We start from the raw sequence: 19,679 nt of genomic DNA on the forward strand, positions 1-19,679 counted from the left end.
GGGGGAGGGGGGGGGGGGGGGCGATAAAGAATTTGTATTTCACTTGCAGCCGCGTCCTTCTACCACTGGTCCATCTTGGTACCTAAAAGTCTTTGTCTGCTGCGAAGATACTCGTACGTGATTGCAATTAACAGGTCTTATCGAAGTCGGCCGTTATTTATTCTTGCTCCACGTGCCATTCTGCGCGCCACGTACAGAATTCGAAGAGACTATCGACTATCTCACGCGCGAGGATGACTCCGCTGATCCATATTCTTCCGTATTTTGCGCTGCTGCGCGATGACAGACCTCGAAGTCCTTCCGCGCTTAATTCAGTTGGGAGTTTTTCTATTTTTAGAATTTTCATGTCTCCCTCCCCCGACCCTGAGCCTTGGCAGGCTGCCAACCAACGGCCAAATTCTCTTTCCTCTCCCCACTCTCTCGGGGTCCAGCACGTGGAGTAGCTGTAGCATTATTGCGTATCGTCGCCACGAACACCAATTCTGACAGCTTCTTCCTGGTTCCACGGAGGTCCTTCGTCCTTCCTAGAGACTATCGTCCATCTCCTCGCTCTTGGTGTACTTCACCCTACGTCTCGTGACCTTTTCCTCCTCAGATCAGACACTCTAAGTACTAGTGTCTCGTTGCGCCTCACGCGACCTAATTGGAAATTAAAAGTGCGGAAAACGTCCGGCAAAGAGTATCGAGCAGATTTGAGAATTTTGTTAAAAAATTATGTGATCGGATCATATCTCATACTCAGGACAGACATATTTTGCCGACTCATTCCCGATCAGCAGAGAATTCCTCAGTGGGAATGCGAGCGATAAGGAACCGTGAATTATCGGCTTGAGCCGTCATAATGAGTGGAGGAGGATACCGGCAAGGGCAGGAAGGAAGGAAGTCGCTCCGATTCAGTTGGGAATTATTTGTTCAGACAGATGGCACCTCGCGTTGTAATTTGCAGAAACGCCCACACGATATCGAGTGACCTCAGACGCTTCTCCACGTGGCCACGTGGCCAACTCCGAAGGTCAGGCAGATTTTATGTCTACCCCTTGCTTTCCCGCTTCGGCCGGTCTACGTGTCGCGCTGCCACGTGTCTCCTGCACGAATTGTCCGATACGTCTTATCGTCTTCTCGCCACTGACTATCCGCCCAAAACGGGACAGGCAGCTGTGCCTTAGATCGCTTTCGTGAAAGGGAACCGCCGAGAGAGAGAGAGAGAGAGAGAGAGAGAGAGAGAGAGAGAGAGAGAGAGAGAGAGAGAGAGAGACAGACACTGTCGTCAGCATGGAAACCGCCAGACACTGCGTAACTCTGATCTCAATTCCAATTAATTTTCTTTCGCTTCTCTTCTTATCCTCCTACTCTCCTTCCTCCTCTCCTCTCCTCTTCGCTGGTTCTCGCTGTCACCGTGACTCCAGTCTCTAGTCCACCTTTCCGAAATGAACATCCGGCTGCATGCTATACGTGCTATGGGCGCATTACGGTATTGTACCCCTTCACCCAGGGATCCCGGCTGGCGAGTCTCGCCTGGTGGTAGAAAGATTAAGTCAGAAGAACGTGCCTACTTCTCTTGATCCTTTCTCTGCCGTGTTAAGCGCGTCGCTTGGAGACTCTTTACCATTTTCGTCCCGCTTCGACGTCTGATTGATCGTCGGGTTCGATTCTCGATAAGGAACATTGATTCACTCGACTATATCGAAGGAGCTCTCAGTCCCTCTTGCCTGGGTTAAGCAGGAATCGTTAATTCTTGGACGCGTACGCAGTGCACTTCGCAAGGCAGCTTCCTTTTTGGGAAGGTATAATTTCCTAAGAGTTGCGTAGCTATAGGCTAAAGTTATTTCGAATCCTCATCCAAGACACTAAATCATCTATAGGTCGTCGCATTTCTGTTTCAGAAGAGGAAATCGACGTAGTGTCTTTCGACAAACCGTCGAGACCTGCTGCTCTGCCGACCTACCCGAGTCCTGCGGATCATCATCGCTTTCAGCTGACGGTTAATACAGCACTGAAAGATAAGCCGCAATCAAGACCGCGCGGCAGACCACCGTCGAACAACAGTCCACGGAAGCGGAGTGCCCAGGCCGAGACGAAACCAGCAAAGCGTGCGAAACAAAGGACTTACCAGAAGCGCAGCAAAGTTACGAAAGCTGCCGCGGTCGCGGCCGCAGCGGCAGCCAATAGTTCCGGCATGATGTCGAATAAATCGAGTTCGGCCTCGAGGAGCAGCAGCGACGAGGAACCGGACACGGAGAAAAGGAGCATCCACAACAACATGGAGAGGCAGAGGAGAATAGAGCTCAGAAATGCATTCGAGGAGCTCAGGGTACTCGTGCCGGAAGTCGAGATGAAGGAGAAGGCGCCGAAGGTCGCGATTTTGAGGCAGGCAGCCATCTACTGTGATATGCTAACGGAAGTCAGTCAGGTCACCATAGAGAAGGTGACGGAAATGAAGATGCGCCAGGAGAGGTTGCGAGCGCGACTCAGGGAACTCAGGAGAAGTTTGGCATCCGCACGTTGAAACGTAACGTTGGCTGATTTCACTTTGATCTCGGAGTTCAGTCGATGCGACGGGATCGATGTGTTCTGTGGCGACACTGCTCGTGGTTGGGACGTGTCGTGCTGCCCCGGTACCGGATACCTGGGGATCCTGCCTGGACATGCATTATGCACCAGGAACTTCCGGGGTACGTTCATCGTGTTCTTCTAGGATGATGCGATATGGCTCTGGGTGTGACGTAGTCGATAACCATTAGCTGTATATAAGAGGGAGGGCCGATTGCCTGTGCGTGAAAATTAAAGGAAGAGTAGTGATACCTTTAGGAACGTTTACTATGTATAAAACGCAGTGTACGATATATGATCGAGGTCGTTTGCTCGGACCGGTTTAGGAAATTTTTAGTTTTTTTTTTTCGCAAATTCTTTTCTTTATTATTATTTCTTTCTTAGGAAAATGCAGCGTTGCACTCTTTTTTTTTTTTTCTTTAATAAACGTACGTGCACTTTTCTGTTCGCTGACTCTCTTTGTTGGACAGAGGAGATTTTTAAAAATTCTGCTTTGCAATATCTGGTTTTTTTTTCAGTTTCTCTCAGACTTAGTTTTATATCTCACGGGGGATCGTCCGGTATGTGATTGGCTGTGCTTTCGTGATTTTTACTCTCCTTATCGTTCTTTCGCGTTTCCCGCGAATTCACGTCAAGCGCTACTGTTTCTTATGGACGCAGAATAAGAGGTATCCTCGACCGGTTCGGGGTTCATTAAATTCGTCGTTAATAGGAATTCTCGAGGAACGTGGGTCTCGTTTATTGTCTCCCGGCTTTACACGATTGCGTATACATATACTGGGAGTCGCAGAAACGTGCACGTATCGCATGCATCCCGTAGGATGCAACAACCTACAGATAAATGCGTCTGCATCGTGGAGCGTTATTCACGGACAAAATTTTGGGACACACTATATATATGTATATATGTGTATACATACTATTGCGGTCCCGAAAGTCGTAGCAAGTATATTGCAAAGTATGCTAAGACGAAAATGCATATAGATAACTATATAATTACAATACATAGATAGAATAGATAGCGGATATAAAATTAATTATATAAAATCATATGTAATTAATGTACATAAAGTTACGCGCCCCCTTTCTTTTTTACATGACCTGGTTAGTGACTCTTATTCTTTTGGCGGGCGAAACTCTAGTGTGTTTCTTTTTTTTTTTGTTTTCCAATCGAGTCTCTCCACCGTTTTATCTTTCATTTTTCTTTTCGTCTTTACTTTTTTTCTCTTTTTATCTCTCTCCATATCGCGCAGGACCTATTCGCTTGGAATTCTGTTTCTTTTTTTTTTTTTAACTTGGCACTACTCTCCGCTTCCATACTTGTTCCTGTCCCTCGTAGCCGCTTCCACTGCTCGCGGAAACAGGTGCAACCAGATATTCGTTTATGCATGTTCCACGTGTTTTATTAAAAAAAAAAAGGTCATTTCGGCAGGGAAAGAGAACGAATGAGACGCGAAGTAAAATTTAATGAGAACGAGAATACGTAAAGTGCATAAAACTTAATAGAGCCTTTTTTCGTTTTGAGGTCGGTTAAAAAAAATGAAAGAAACGCTTAATCCGCATGCGTGATTCAGACGATCACCCCTATCCCGAGCATCCTCCTCCCCCCCAGCCGCCTCCTCCTCGCCGCTTTAGCCGACTGGCGCCGCTTATCCTTAAGATACCTATATATATACGTTTCATTTTTTACCTCAACATTAACCTTGGCCGTGACGGTTTTTACGCTTTTAGTGCCGACGGCCGAACGTTCGCGCTGTGCAGGGACGCAATGTATATTTGTTTTTCTATGAAAGGGCCCTTACGTCTTATACCTCGCTAAGAACCATCCTCTCGCGCTTCCGTCTATTCTCTATCGATTGTCATGTTTTTTTTAACGCGAAATGCTCGGAAAGAATTCGCAAGTGTTCCGGAAGCTGTACCCGTGCCCAAATGCTTTGCGCGTGTCCCTTCTTCCGATTTCTTTTTCTTCCTTTATTTTTTCTCTTTTATTAACGACTCGACAGTCCGTCGCTCGGATGACTCACGCAGTAGGCAAATTTTTAACGCGTTATGTGGTGTATAAAAGTTTCTACAAAGAATTAACTATACGTATAGTAATGAACGATGCTATAGGCGAGGACGCTAATTATTCATTATCTTTATTCATTAATCAATCGCATACCACACGGTAAATACTTTGAGTGTGAATATTATTATATTTACCATTAATATCATCGCTATATTATTGCTATTACTATTATTATATATTATTATTATAATATAATTATTGTAGATCTAGCTATATTATCGCCACTATGGTCTCACCGTGTACTATCTTGACGTATTTTCGTTAAATTGTAGTTGTACTACTATTTTTCATTTTGTTCTTGTTTATTCCTATCGAATGTGGTATAGATGTAGAGCGTCAGGAAAGGCTAGGTGTGCATACTATTAACGGAGTGTTGATCGCTTTAATCGAGAGCGAGTCAGATGCGTGTCATTTCAGGAAGAAACAATGTGTTCATTACATTAGTAGGCACTAGTATTCGTTTATATATATATATACATACATACATATATATACACAATACTTACATATATACTTTTACAGAAAATAAGTAACGGATTTAAAAAGAAAAAATAAAGAAATAAACCGAGGGAGTAACGGGGAAAAGATCGTAGCTAAAATTACGAGGGGAGCTTGCTGCTGCTCGGAGAGACACGAGGAGACGAAAGCGAAAGAGGCAATAGAAATGAAGTGTGAAATACTGGGAAGATGGGGAGTACCCAGTAGGAAAGATTACTTGGCTAATTTTTAGCGCGAATGATAATTGCGAAAAGGTGCGAATAAATAGATGGATGAAGAAGCAATTGAAGTGTTTAATGATTAAATGAGGGGCGTGTGGTTCCTGCGTGCGTCAGAGACTGTGCGTGGCGGAGGGAATGTGCGCACGCGTGTCATTTTATATCGAGGAGCATAACTACATTTATTAAGAATAATTAATACAGTAACAGAGAAGAAGAAAAAAAAAACCTGAATCGCAACTCAAGTGCTTCACATAGCGTTAGTATATAGATCTAAGGAGGGACGATCGGGGCGATTTATATACTATATATACACACATATTCGTATACCTATACATAAACGAAAACGGACCTTCGTATTAAAATTAAAAGCCAATTGGTCCGCTGCTCACGTTAGTACCGATTTGCAATTCGCGTTTCCTTGGGTCCTCCTCGCGCCTCTCGATACCTGAATCGTGGATCGATCATTACGCCAGAGCTACGCGTTCACTTTTACTTCAGTTTACTGAGCTCCATACAATTCTTTCTCTCTTCGTTTTAACCAAACGATTCGTGCGATTGAGAGTTTTCTCTTTTATTTTCTTTTTTTTCTCTACCCTGACGACAACCGACAGTTACTAGATTGAGTTGACAATGAGTTTTTTTTTCTTTTTTTTTTTTTCTTTTGCCTAACTGCTGGAATTACCCATTAGTGGATCTTATATTTTTAAATGTACTTTTAACTCGTTTATCATCAAGTCTTGATTAGGGCATTTTGCACATTTTTTATTTTCTTATTCTCAGCTTGGAAAAGGCCGAAACAATGCAGCCAAGAGATATGGTCCATGATTTTCTTTTTTTCTCTTTTGGAGGGGGGGGGGGGTGAAAGGTCTTATCTTTTTTGGACAATTTTATTTACCGGAAACTCATGCGACACCCACGTGTAACCTACGGGAACGTTTGAGAAGTGCAGAAGAACGGAGGAGAAATTACCATGACGTTGGTCGTCGACGCAATCGTCATTTCCGGTCTTCTTGGGTCGCGCGCATGCATAATCACTTGAAGAAATATCATTACATCTCACGGCCAAAGATGGGCACGGACCTTCCTCCTTTGTGATCGTATTACGTAATCGTCTCCTCGCATCTTCACACTCTGACGTTCAATTTTTCCTTACTTTTTTTTTTTTTTTTAAATCGTTTGCCTTTTTCTCTATCACTTTTTTTTTTACACACTTTAAGACGGACACGCCCACGCCATCATGGACGGACATGACTTTATTGTCTGGCAGTTTCGCTTGGCCGGCCGAGGACCCTGGGATTCTGTCGGGGTTTTTTTTTTTTTTTTTTTTTTTTTTTTTTTTTTTTTTTTTTTTTTTTTTTTTAATACCGAAGCAGTTCTCCAGGACGCTTTTCTTTTTATATATTTATATACAAATATATATACTTGTATACATAAACATGTACTCTATGCTATATAGATAATGGTCAATGCTCGATCCTTCGAGCCGGAAAGGCATTGTTTAGCGCTCGCCCGCACCGCCGTCGCCATCAGTTTAGAGGACAAGAAGAAGTCGAAGAAGTTATGGAGAAATTAAAGAAAAAGAAAGGAAAGGAAAAAAAAATGAAAAATTGTTAAACAAATGAGTGCAAACGTACCTGCTAGCCACATAGACATTTACGCGTTATGATAGTTAATGGTGAACGGTAGCGAATGGCGCGGAGTACGAGGAGACACTATGAAAACCACACGTTTTATTGTCTTACATTTATCATAGATCCCTGGTACTGCTCCGTTCTTTGCTACTACGTTACATCTTGGAATATTGTTTGTTTCTGTTCTTGACCTTTTTTTTTTGTTTCGTTACGATTAATACTGAAAAATTTAAGTGACTTCGGTTAAATATCCACGGATATGTGAAATCGTACCGATTTTGATACGCGTTACGTAGAGATATTTTATGCACAGCTAACTGTTAAGACGTGCGCGAATCCATTGAAAAGAGCCGCAGCATACAGATTAGACGGACGAACGTAGAGAGCAACAGAAGTTACATGTACCTATAAATTGGCAGTCAGATGCGCCTGAAATACTGCATCCTATATGAAATACGTGCACGCACACCGTATCCGTTAATGTCATATGAACTGAAAATACGAAATATATAGTTTGCTATTGTACAATAAAGTGCTTAATATTAAAGGGAAGTTGCGAGAGAAATGAAGGTACGATGAGCAAATGGATGTGAGAGACAGAAAGACTGTGAATGAACGTTGCGAGAGAAACTTAGACGGGCTAGTAACAGCAGCGAGAGAGAGAGAGAGAGAGAGTGCGCGTGCGTGAGTGTAAGTTAAACGAGAACGTTGCGAGAGAAACTTAGACGGGCTAGTAACAGCAGCGAGAGAGAGAGAGAGAGAGAGAGTGCGCGTGCGTGAGTGTAAGTTAAACGAAATGATAGTTTATAAAAGAATGTTAGCTTCCTTTTATATTCAGAGTAAAAAAGAAAATACAATATTTTTATTTATCCCTTTATTTTTATACGTTATCAAAAGTCGCACACGAGCTCATTCAAGAAAATAATGAAGTAACAGTTTATGAAAATCGTTGAAATGTATACAAAATAAAAAAAAAACGCAAAACAAGGAGTAATCTCTCCGTGAGAAACACGAGGCACCGACATCCTCTCCGTGCTTTTTTTTTTCTTTCGATAGATTGATGGCGGTGGATTTCGAAACCAAAAAAAGGCTGTTCCAACCTTTCATCGAATGAAACGGAATCGACAGTCGTGTAAACTCGAAAAAATGGGACAAAACTAAAAATATATATATATAGACTAAAATAGACGAATCACGAAGAACAGATCCAGGATATGGTTGAACTAAGTTACATACCGTACAGAATCTCTTATTTTTGCAAGAAACTGTTGAACGATTTGAGAGAATATAAAAAATGATAATTTGAAACAAAATCACGGCTGCATGACAATACGTGATCTCGCGTAACATTGAAAATCATAGTTCTTTAAAAAAAAAAAAAAAAAGGAAAAAGAATTTGTTTTTATTCCAGTGCAAAACTTTATAAAGACTCGGGCCACTTTGTAACTAAAAGTTTGATACTTTGAAAATCAGAGACTTCGAAATTCATTCGGAAGATTTTGAAATGTCACTTTTTGGAAAATTCTCCAGTGCACCGGTGACTCGAGCATTGAACTAATTAAGAAAAGTCAAAAGTACCGTCACAGCCTAAATAGTCAAGTACTATGAATATCTATGAAAATGCCTCCCCGATGTAAGCGAGAGAATGGAACATGCGAGTCAAAGCACATTTTGCAAAATAAATGTAACAATAATGATTTAGATATATGAAAAGTAACATTTACACGGAAACTACTATTTACTATTGTATACTCCTCGCCACTGTAGGATGGGCAGGAAAATCATTGTACACGGAAAGCTTGTTTCTTTTTCTTGCATAAAGGAGAATCGCGTGTGTCAGAGAGTCTGCGAGAGAGGTATGAACGAGAGATAGTGAGATAGTGAGATAGTGAGAGAGCGAGAGAGTGAGAGTGCGAGAGTGAGAATGAAAAAGAAAAGAGTTACGTGCGTAAGAAGGGAAAAAAAGAATTTTTGTTGTACTTAAAAGAACTCGTATAGTTCGCATCAAATAACGGAAATGGCGCTCGAATTTCTAGTATATGTTAAAAAAAAATTAAAAAACGAAAGTGACTCGTACGTCACATTCGAAGGATGCACGTACACACAGCGAGAGTGCTCTTCATTTTTTTTTTTTGATCGAGCAACGACTCGCAAGAAACGGAAGTCGAATGATATAAACTTTAATGAAGAAATTCATTGAGTACGAGGACTTCCGGTCTTGTGATACGCCACGTGCATCGTCGTCACGCCACACGCATATTTTGTTGAAAGATTTCACGATACGATGATGGTTTTCTTTTTAAGAAAAAGGGTCATACAGTTCCTTAACATTTATATTTCAAATTATCTTATATTAATTAATAAAACGCTATATCATTTATGTCCAATATTTTATTAGATCTTTCCTGTACTTTTACCCGTTTTAGGATTAGTCTGTTTAAAATTATTATTATTATCTGTTATTGATCTTCTGGAATCTTTCCATGAAATTTATTCTACCAGGCCTGTTTGAAGGTAAAAGTTTTCTGTCCACGAATTAAATCTGATCCAAAAGTCTGGTCATAATCCATGACCTCGACATACGTTAGCCAGGTGGGACCAATTAGGCTATTAAATGCGATAATTATGGAAAGTAGAAGTAATAGTTTTTAGAATAAAGTCAATTAAATTTTTTTTTATAGATGCTAATGGCACAGCAGAATTTTATTGGTTCTATTACTTCTGTGCGACTAGAAGGCATCCGTATAAAGTTTACGCACGGCGATGCATCCTAGTACGTGACTAGACGAAGATTTATCATTCATACCGTTTCTCTGAGAAGATTCTCACCGGTTAGTTTGAAAATCGTCTTGAACGTAATAAAAAAAAAAGGTAATTCCAAGAAAGGCAGGCAGATCATATTTTGCGAATTCTTAGAATTTCCTCGGTCCCAATGATATTCCCAAAAAAGATATTTATATACTATAGCTTTATCACATTTTCACGATTAGATAATACTCTGAGCATATTTAGATAAATGAATTATATGTATAACCACGAGTAACTTAAAATTTTCTACTGTGAGAAAAAGATAAGGTGGTTGCAAGGGTATGAATAAGGATAAGGGCCTGTGACACACTATACCACCGCGATAACTCTGTATCTGGCTTCCAGATATACAGAATGATTGGGTTGTTTCATTTCCTCGAAAAAATCTACTTTGATATTCGCTATCTGCAACTCCGTCTTGCGGTATAGTCGGCATATCGTTTTTTTTTCTCACACGCGTCCGTTACAATCTAAAATAATCTTGCAACAGTGAAAATATTATTTTTAATATTTATGAAAAATATTACAGATCAGAGGCTGACGAGATCCTTCAAATGTATGCATTGTATACATAGAGTGACGTCGCGCGACAATTATGCTTAGATTTCGATTGAGGGCGCGCAATACGCTTTGGCTCGTAATTCCTAATGTCGTTTCAGGGCCTAAAGCATTCAGCTATCTCAAATGTTCTCAAGGCTGATTCCTATAGTCACGCTCTGCTCGCCCCGACGTTACTCTGATTCGCCTGAATTCGCGATAAGGAACACCTCTGTTATTTCTTACCACTCCTCTGTACACACGTATCGTTGCACACTATACTATTCTCCAACACAATATTCAGAGATGTATATAATTTGATTTTCTTGTTCACAGAGCTGCAGTATATGTATAGCATTTTTCGTTTACACCAGGCTATATCGGAAATCGTGTCGCGTTACACAGAAACGTTATAATATTAACGATACAAGGTATGCAACGTGTAACGTGGCACGAATTCTCTGACACAGCTCGACTTTATCTGATCACGGCAGTCTAACGCTATTCTAATGTCTCGTATCTATAGGCTAAGATGTATCTCTAGATACGCCTGGAGACTATTTGAAATCTTAGAACGTCGTCGCTACTTGAAAAAGTTGTCTTGCTGGCTGCCTCTCCTGGCATTCGGAATTTCCCGGTACTTTTAAGTCTTTAACTTTTTGGAATAATCTCATGAAGGTGATACAATTGCTTCGCATTTATCCAGGACGTTTACACAAGTATATTTTGTTCTGGTAAAGCATTGCGACTGTGCCGTATCGATCAGTTGTTTCCTAGACGCAGAAAATCAATTTTCATTCGGTAGGGTGCGGCAGAGTGCATTAGACAGAGTCTGCAAATGACGAGACTGTACTACTAGTCAGCCAATTCGAGAGCCGAGGACGGCTCTTGGTGGATTCCGTTAGTGACTTTCTAGTGATTTTTTCACGGGGCCACGACTGGCCTGAACGCGCGGAACGTCTGGAACACAGCGGGCCCGCGCATGCGCGCTGAGTGACGTAAAGTAATGGTGGACCTGTGTGAAATTGTGATGTCGCGTGTGCCCATTCTTGTGATTTTAGGTGCCACAGGCTCAGGAAAGTCGCGACTGGGCATCGAATTGGCTCAGCGATTTTCCGGGGAAATTATCTCAGCAGACAGTATGCAGGTGAGTCTCATGTAGTACGTATGAATATGTAGACTGGTGCTCTGTCCGACTAGCATGTGCTTGTAGGTTAGAAAGGACTGAGCACGAGGTCGTTCATACCAACGACACGAGGCCTGTTTATTTATGGATCATCCCTATTTTCTGTGTATATCATTTTTGTTCCTTTTTATCAAGACGTTCTTTATTGTCCCATGGGCGTTATATATGTCCACGGAAAGGGAACAAAATAGTTGCATAAACACGGTAGATGTCTCGTTGTGCTGACGTTCAAAATGTTTTCTGTGACACAAATTTCGTAAACATTCTTATACATTTTTTGTTTTATTATAAAAAATTAGTACAGCGTCTTGTCTAATACTTCAATCTACAAGATTAACTTTTTATCTTGCGCTTTATCTCTTACATATCATATAATTTATGAAATAGTATAGATTGTCAAACGTTCCGAAAGAATAACATGGCTCGTGGACGTTAGATATTTCATTAATTACGTAAATTTAACCTTTAATCTTGTTTCCCTATAATTTAAATAAATCTGATATCCTTCAGGGTCACTGCTATCTCTGTTTATTTGCATAATTTTGTATCAAAATTTGATTCCCTTCGTTAAGACATACAGAATAGAAAACGACTTCCACAGTTTCTACAGTATAAATTGGGCTCGATAGGGACTGCGAAAAGTCGTCATTGGTCCAAGGCCATAGAGACCCACGTGGCAGTTGCGCAAGAGTCATAAATTCGTCGTTTATATCGTTTCGCCCTCAGTTCGCGAACATTTTAATCTTATCAGGCATTCTGAATTACAAGCATGTAATAGGCGTGAGTGTGAAGCAAAGGTGGGAAAGGACCACACGTGTGTGAATTCGTTGGCATGTCCAGACGCACGTTGTTTCACGTTTGGTATCGTTTAAATGGACTCAAGTCACAAGCCATGTGAATTTCACGTCACACTTCCGTCCTAACTCTTTTCCGGTCTACACGCATTTCGTATTCCACGCATGTACTTAAGTATGTAGTATATACATCCATGAAGTTTCAGGCGAATAGTTAACCAAGTGTTTGACCTATCCACGCGACCTTTGAATTACATTTTTCATTTCTGTCGACTGTACCATTACGTGTCACGTTACCCGGAAGATATTTACTCGTGAAAATACATCTTTATAACTATTCATCAGGGAGACTGTCGCTCCTACTTTGTCCTCTGTCCTCTCTCTTCGTTTGGAAGATTCCTTAGGTGTGTCATCACACATGATCAAGTTGAGTGTACGATATCGAATATGTGCCGTGGAAAAAAAAAAAGATATTTACAAAAATGCACTAAGTATCTCTATTGTGCTATTTTTGAAAAATTAAAAGTACAGTGATTTCACAGGCGGTAGCGCGCATTAAACCCCTGTGATGAATTCCCATGGTATTCTACGTTTAGACGGCCGGCTTCTAGTCCTGTGACGTAACTCCCAGTACTAAAACGTAGTTCTTCCGAAGGCACGAGTCTCGAGCCTATGTTATAGCCCACGTGTTTCGGTTTGTTGATATTTTATAGTACTATTGACCTCCGGATTCGCGTCCACTCACCGGCCTCGCAAGCGCCGATCCTTGAATTTGAAATAGTTTCGACGTTCCGAGCGAATCCCGCCGCGTGTTCCGAATTAAGCAGCTCGTTACAATGTGAGAATCATTTGGTGACAATTGACAAATATATTTCGTCGATGCTAATACCTTCTCGTTATCTCGGCACAACCTCCTTTGGCCGTGACACTGTAGGCGAGGGGTAATTAGAAATGTGGAAAGCTTTGTATTATCATGTATATAGAGTACTATCTGACGTATTGACTTTGACCATCCAACGTAATACTATACTTTTATCATTTTACATTCGTATTGACGATTTCATCACGAAAATGAGTCGCGTCAATATTCACGCATTTTTTGGAATGTTACATTGAAAAAAAAAAAATATACAGTTGGTTCGAGTAAATTAGCGTTCACGGACGTTGAAACAAATTTGTAGTTGGTAAAACGAAATTGTTCGTTGCTTTAACATGTATTCCGTTCAACGGACTAAAATACGAAAGGCTGTTGCGTTTTCGAAAAATTTCTTTCGTCAGCCGTCAACTCTAATTTAGTAAATTCCACAGTATATTTGTCCCAGCGTCCCGATAGCTTCTCAACGAGCTACGTGCTCTTGGGCGACTCGTATGTAATTACCTAGTTCATTGAACCGCAATTACAGTCGAATAGAAAATTCTCGTAGTTCTCGACTTCTCGTACGGCTCTAAGGTTCTTCGTAATGTAATTTCATTTACTTTCATAGTCTACAAACGTAAAAGGAAATTGGCAGGATGTCTCCGGTATCTGTAAATCGCGGTACTCTCGGTACTTCTCGAGTGCTCGTGCACTCCCCTCGATATATGAATATATACGGTGATCATTTTTCGCGAATAGATCTTTGGCGCGACCGATGGACCGTGAATGTCTCGGTTTTCGATCGCGCGTTGGCAGACTGGAGAATTCCTATGTGTAACGCGCGAAGGTTCGACGGGGGAGATGTCGATGTTCTTTCGGCTTGTTGCGCAGTTGCGGAGTGCAAGGTCGCGCTTCCCGAGCCAAGGTTACAGAGGAGAAGTTCGAAGTTGCTGGTACGGGATTGTCGAGCGTCGTCACTTCCCGAGCCACGTGGAAGGCGGCTCCCTTTTACGGTGTATCCGCTAATCGGTAATCAATGGCGAATGTCAACGGCGTCGCCTCCGTCGGCGCTTTGACCGAGCGGCGATCAATCGGCCGCAAAGGCTTTCGAATGAGAACAATCCTGCGAAAGAGTTTAGCCGGTGGACGTAATCCCATCTCTTGTGGAATGCACATTCCATAAGAGAGTCCGACAGGCAATCGCATCTGACTCACTCGGTCAGTGCCATTTACTTCTGACATTATAAGCTTTCCAGCTACACGTGGGTAAGCGTAGGGAATTGCGATGACGTCACAGCTGAATATAATTGAATTTACATGGAAACTATTCAATATTATTACATCTTCCAACGAATCCAGCACACGCCGGACGTCGTGTGTCACATTATAATTTTTCTATTGCCTTCGTCAGGAACGTCCGTAAAAGCGCCCAGGCGACTTTCCCGACCTCCGAGACGCGAAGGGGCCATGGTGTAGCGTCACGACGTGACATAAGAATCCTTATGGATTAACTTAACAATCGAAAGTACTTATCCCGCTCCTCGAGTCTCTTACGTAATCGGGCTGCGCCGTGGAATTCGTATTGGAATATATACGACGTTTCCTAGATAAATTTACAAATATGCGAGTCCCTCTCGTAGGGAGGACGCGTGTGCGTGTGTCCGAGCAGCAATTCCCGGCTTGGAAACACGCTGGAATTTCGTCGTCAGCCGCGAAGCCAAATAGAGCCTAAACCGGCCATTGAACTTGGAACCAGGTACACGGGCAGGTACGCGCAGACTCGTACTCAGGAGCGTACGGCAAGAGTGTGGGTGCCCATTCGATACGTATCAGGCGTTACGGAAAAAAAAAGCAGGACAAGCAAGTGACCTGGTTTGTGCTATTTAAACAAATCTTTTAACGGGTCTTCCGGATCAGCTATGAGTTTATCTTCCAGCATCTCCGCACGATCGGTCGCTCATCTGGATCATACGTTTCCCCTTGATTAATTACTCGTCAGAAGCGCCACCGGGTCGAAACCAATAATTAATATTCACTTTGTGCTCGGTCGAAGTCTTTCTTAATGTACACACTAAATGGCTTGTACTCATTTGTTATATTTTTTTCTTTTACAATGCCTGAAAATCTCTTTCACGTGTTAAAAGACACGCACTGTATATATACGAGCACCCACGCATAATTTTCTCGCGACTTCGACCTTCGCTTCATTTTTTCTCTCCTTTATTCTTACCTGCCTCCCCCCGTCATCTCCACCTTCCGACCTTCCCGTCAGCCTCCCATGGACCCTCGGATCTGGCCGAGCTACCACCAGACATTCCGCACGTGCCAATTCTCTATTCGCGTTCGCGAATAAAGAGAAGCCTGACGCGTATCATGAATTTCGCGCGGATCCACGTCTTCTTCATGGACGCGTCTCGAGGTCGGTTTATTTATTTAAAAAATTATCTATTGCGGTTCGTCCGTTCGGTATCTGAGCCCAGCCGAATTACGTGGACGACCATGTCCATACTGTGCACGCATGTGTGCCATTACTTGGGGGCAGCCGAGAAATAATTAATTGTCGATGAATCGTAACGTGGCGTTTGATCTACCGCCTGTACGCACCTACGCAACGTTCGAGGGACTCTGGACCGGTTTCCACTCGATAAGAGGATGACGTGAGAAACTGGGTGTACCAGATCCGTTGAGTTCGGCTGGTGAGAAGGAGGCGAAGGGCATAACGAGGATCGGCCGAACGAGAGGGATGCGTGCATAGGATGTAGTATTACTGCTCGCGTGGAAGCGGCGATCCCGAGGATCATTCCGAATAACGTATGCAGTATACGTGAGATGAAGGGTGGTAGGGAGGACCAAGAGAATTTCGACTGGTCGGCGAGTGCAGCACGAGAGGACCCCTGCGCCCAGCATTGCGATCTCTGGACCAGTTCGCGTGCAGACTATACCATACAGACTCCTTAGAGAATCCTGACTTGATCCGCCTCAGCGTGGAGTCTACGGAGTTCCCTATGGGCTACTTCGTATAAACGTCCGATTTGTGCCTGAGAAAGGATTAATACAATTGTCCTGCGTATCGTTCTCATTAATTCTCATTATCGTATATACCGCACCGGGTCTCTGTAGCCAGAAATTCTTATTGCACGGTCAATTAGTACATCTTTCGTTTCATTTTTAACTTGCTTGAGATATACCAGTCGAATCGTATGAGATTCGATATCTCGCCATTAGACACATTCAATCGTTTCGGATAAAGGCCAGCGTGAAAGGAGTTCGATGATCCCGGCCACTCGAATTCTCAGCTCGTTCCTCCTTCCTTCGCTCGTTCCTTTCCCACTGGGCTTCTGGGCTTCTGGGCTCCGGATCAACGTCACAGAATGGCTCACTCGCCGTGTCTCGGGATATACACGCATCGATTATCAGGCACCTGTCCTTTCCAGAGCCACTGCCAAGGACAAACGAATACCGTCAGTGCAGCCAATCTTGACAGTGGGTCTACGTGCCTCTAGCGCGATGCTATAACGAATTGTTCTCGGGGTCGCACGTGGACCGAGATTGGCTGACTGAATGACTCCGAATGAATGACTCCGACTACCCGACTGCCTTTCGTACCGATCCGCACGACTTTTACGTCCTCCTGTCCTTCGAGGCCCAATCCCTCAATTCTTAACTTTGGATCGCTCCGGATTTACGTTTGATGCTGAATAGTCTGCGCGAAAGTGTAATCATTTTCATTTTCATTGGGAAAGTTTCTCTGGCTGGAGATTTTTCACAGATTTTCTTCTATCGGAGAAACTACGGTAAGAAGGCATTTTGCCGTGGTCCATGGTTACAGGATCATTTCTTTGGCGCATACGAAAGTACACGTTACGGAATGTAAGGGCCTGTTACTTCCGTTCGCTACTGCACGGTGTAACGTTACCGGCGGAAGTTACCACACGAGTCTTATCCGTCTGTGGGAGGACCGTGAGTCATGATTCTTCTGGAATCGTCGTGGACCTTTTGAATGTATCGTGTGACTGTGCTGACTGTCGGGGTCTCTTATGGAGGTTCGGATGCTGGAATTCGTAATTTGCCATACATACTTTATTGTGATATCTGATTGAAGAATTTCCGGTGATACGCTCCATCTCTCAGACCTATTTGTCGCGGTTCTCTTGACTCTCCAGCCGATTCCGATAAATCCAAACGAGCTGGGACGAAAAAGCAGGCCACGATGAATGAAGCGGAACGATCCTAGGCTCCAGTCATTGAGAAAAGGCGTGGATGTCGTCTCTATTGGATGCTGGAACTTTAATCTAAAACCAGTTTCCTTCGGTTCGCGTCGACGTGGTACGCTCGGAGACGAGCCCTGAAATACTTTATGGAATATTAAATATCATCGAGTATTACCTTAAATATTTACCTTAGAGGATCACACAGTCGAGGACCTCTCGACTACGATTTTATCCTGAGAGGTAGCTCCAGCCACCTGCCGACAGGTGAATCGCGGATAACGAGTTTATTGCACGAATGTAGCTCGGGATACTTACGTTAGCTGATTATTATGTTTTCTTTTTTAATATCTTTTTATAGTTGTTAACTTGCTCTCCTTAACGTTTCCTTGAGTCTTTTTATACCATTTTTATACCTTATATCTCATATGATATTCGCATAGCGAAGCTTATATTTAATTAATTAGCTTTTATCTCACGTCACTCGGTACTCGGTGTGGTTTTTTTAAGGATATTTTGAGAAATCTATGGACCATTTTATAAATGAACAGATCGTAATCGTAGACGGAACCCTGTCTGGTAATCCTGAATATTTCGGAGGTATCATCCCACTGATCTAGACGCACCGAAGTTCACCTGTTCGGTGGATTCACCTGTTGTCCGGTATCGTGATCCCGTAGCCCGTAGCCACCCGGCTCTATCGCGTCCTTGTTTTTTCTTACTTTTGTTTTCTATTCAAAAAATTTAAACTCAAGCTCGGCTTTTTGTTTTAGGTTTACAAAGGACTGGACATTATCACAGCGAAAGTTACCAAAGAGGAACGAGCCATGGCGCCACATCACATGCTGGATATTTGTGATCCTCTGACTCACTGTTCTGTGGTGGACTTCAGGAACAAGGCTCTGCCGATCGTATCCTTTTCTAATGTTGCGTCAGGCAATATTTAGACTGTATAATCTTAAGGGGTTTACATCTTGGAACTTGATAACCTTAATCGATCTAGATGGACAATCTTCTCTCGACTAATAAACTGCCCATCATAGTGGGTGGTACCAACTACTATATAGAGTCTCTGCTGTGGGAGATTCTGGTTCAGGATCCCGAGGAATCCGTCAAGACTTCGAAGAATGCTGATTGGAAAATCAGTAGTGATCTTTCATGTGATAAGAAAAGTGATAACGTTTCTAAGAGTGACAGTGATAACGCGAATGTTAACGAACGGGATGACGACGAGCAGGATCATCCGCCGAAGAAGAAGATGAAGCTCGAGGAAAGTAACAAGGAACTACACAGGAAGTTGGCCGCTATCGATCCGGAAATGGCTAACAGACTTCATCCAAACAATCGGCGAAAGGTCATTCGGTGAGCTTTTCTTTTTATTTATTTGCATCACATCATGAGCATTTTTTGTAATCGGAAACCCTGAGGAATCCATTTTTGTGTCGACTATGCTCTGACCCAGTTCGTGGTATTGACTCGGTGGAATAATAAAGCACCGGATGTTGCTCTCTGCTGAATAATCGAAACGGCCTGTTCCGCAGCCGCCATTGTTTTCAAAATTTAAATAATCAATGACTCCGCTGATTAAATAGTCAATCGCGTTTTATGCCTTGCTAAAGAATAGACGAACGTCGTGCGCGGAAAGTCTCCTTCGAATTATCCAAAGTTTTACGCGAGACGTGAAATTTCGTCTCATCGTTTTGCTAAAGTCGTTTTATCGCGCTGGAAGAGTGTCACGAATTTCGTAAAAATCGGTACTTCACTTCTTACGATTCAGATAACCTTTTTTAGTACTGATAAGTTATCACGTAGCAGAGAAAAAAAATTCGTTCAGATAATGTGCTTGCGGATGCGATACTTTTATTATAAAGCGTAACATGCCACCTTTTTTTTCCGTCTAACATTTTCTTACAAATCTCTTTCTCTTGAACTGGCAGCAGGTAAAGTTTCACTTGGCGAGGATGATGTAGAAAGAAATTAATGCTTATGTCGTAAGGATACATTCAGTCTAAACCATCGTGACTGACCGATTAGATGGCGCCGAGATTTCGTTGAGAATTCGTCCAGTCTCTATCAGTCTCCCTGGTCTCTCGCTCAGGCTATCTCACTCTCTCGCGTTAATCCCTCCCTCTCGCAATTTTCTAGATATGCCAAATCGGTTTCAGGTCGCAAAGTGACCCTTTTATCGGTACTTATCGGCAACGTGCCACGTTGGGCATCTGCTACCGTTCCCAACAGAGCGACACTTCTTATTAACAGAAGTATCTATTAACGGCAATCTCAATATGAGATCTTTTGGTATTCGCCCCCCCCCCCCCCCCC

General features: G+C 42.7%; 2 protein-coding genes across 5 annotated transcripts in view; both read left to right on the forward strand.

Moving 5' to 3' along the window:
* The window catches only part of LOC107264700 (transcriptional regulator Myc-A), a 19,445-nt gene extending 8,144 nt beyond the window's left edge, over nt 1–11,301 (forward strand). For 2 of the 3 annotated variants that reach the window (XM_015733237.2, XM_015733238.2), the window contains exon 3: nt 1,884–4,015. In XM_015733237.2, coding sequence (XP_015588723.1) covers nt 1,884–2,506 — 623 coding nt within the window. In that variant the 3' untranslated portion in view covers nt 2,507–4,015. Of the gene's footprint in view, nt 1–1,883; nt 4,016–11,118 lie in introns of those variants that run through there. The other variant, XM_025081841.1, reaches the window with a different exon arrangement.
* The window catches only part of LOC107264703 (tRNA dimethylallyltransferase), a 28,155-nt gene continuing 19,766 nt past the window's right edge, over nt 11,291–19,679 (forward strand). Inside the window, exons 1-3 of one of the 2 annotated variants that reach the window (XM_025081840.1) lie at nt 11,291–11,460; nt 18,131–18,268; nt 18,361–18,719. In XM_025081840.1, the coding sequence (XP_024937608.1) occupies nt 11,320–11,460; nt 18,131–18,268; nt 18,361–18,719 (638 nt within the window). In that variant the 5' untranslated portion in view covers nt 11,291–11,319. The remainder of the gene's footprint in view (nt 11,461–18,130; nt 18,269–18,360; nt 18,720–19,679) is intronic. The other variant, XM_015733241.2, reaches the window with a different exon arrangement.

This window comes from Cephus cinctus, unplaced genomic scaffold (genome assembly GCF_000341935.2).
Source record: "Cephus cinctus unplaced genomic scaffold, Ccin1 Ccin1_scaffold0189, whole genome shotgun sequence".
In the NCBI taxonomy this organism is placed as follows: Eukaryota; Metazoa; Arthropoda; class Insecta; order Hymenoptera; family Cephidae; genus Cephus; species Cephus cinctus.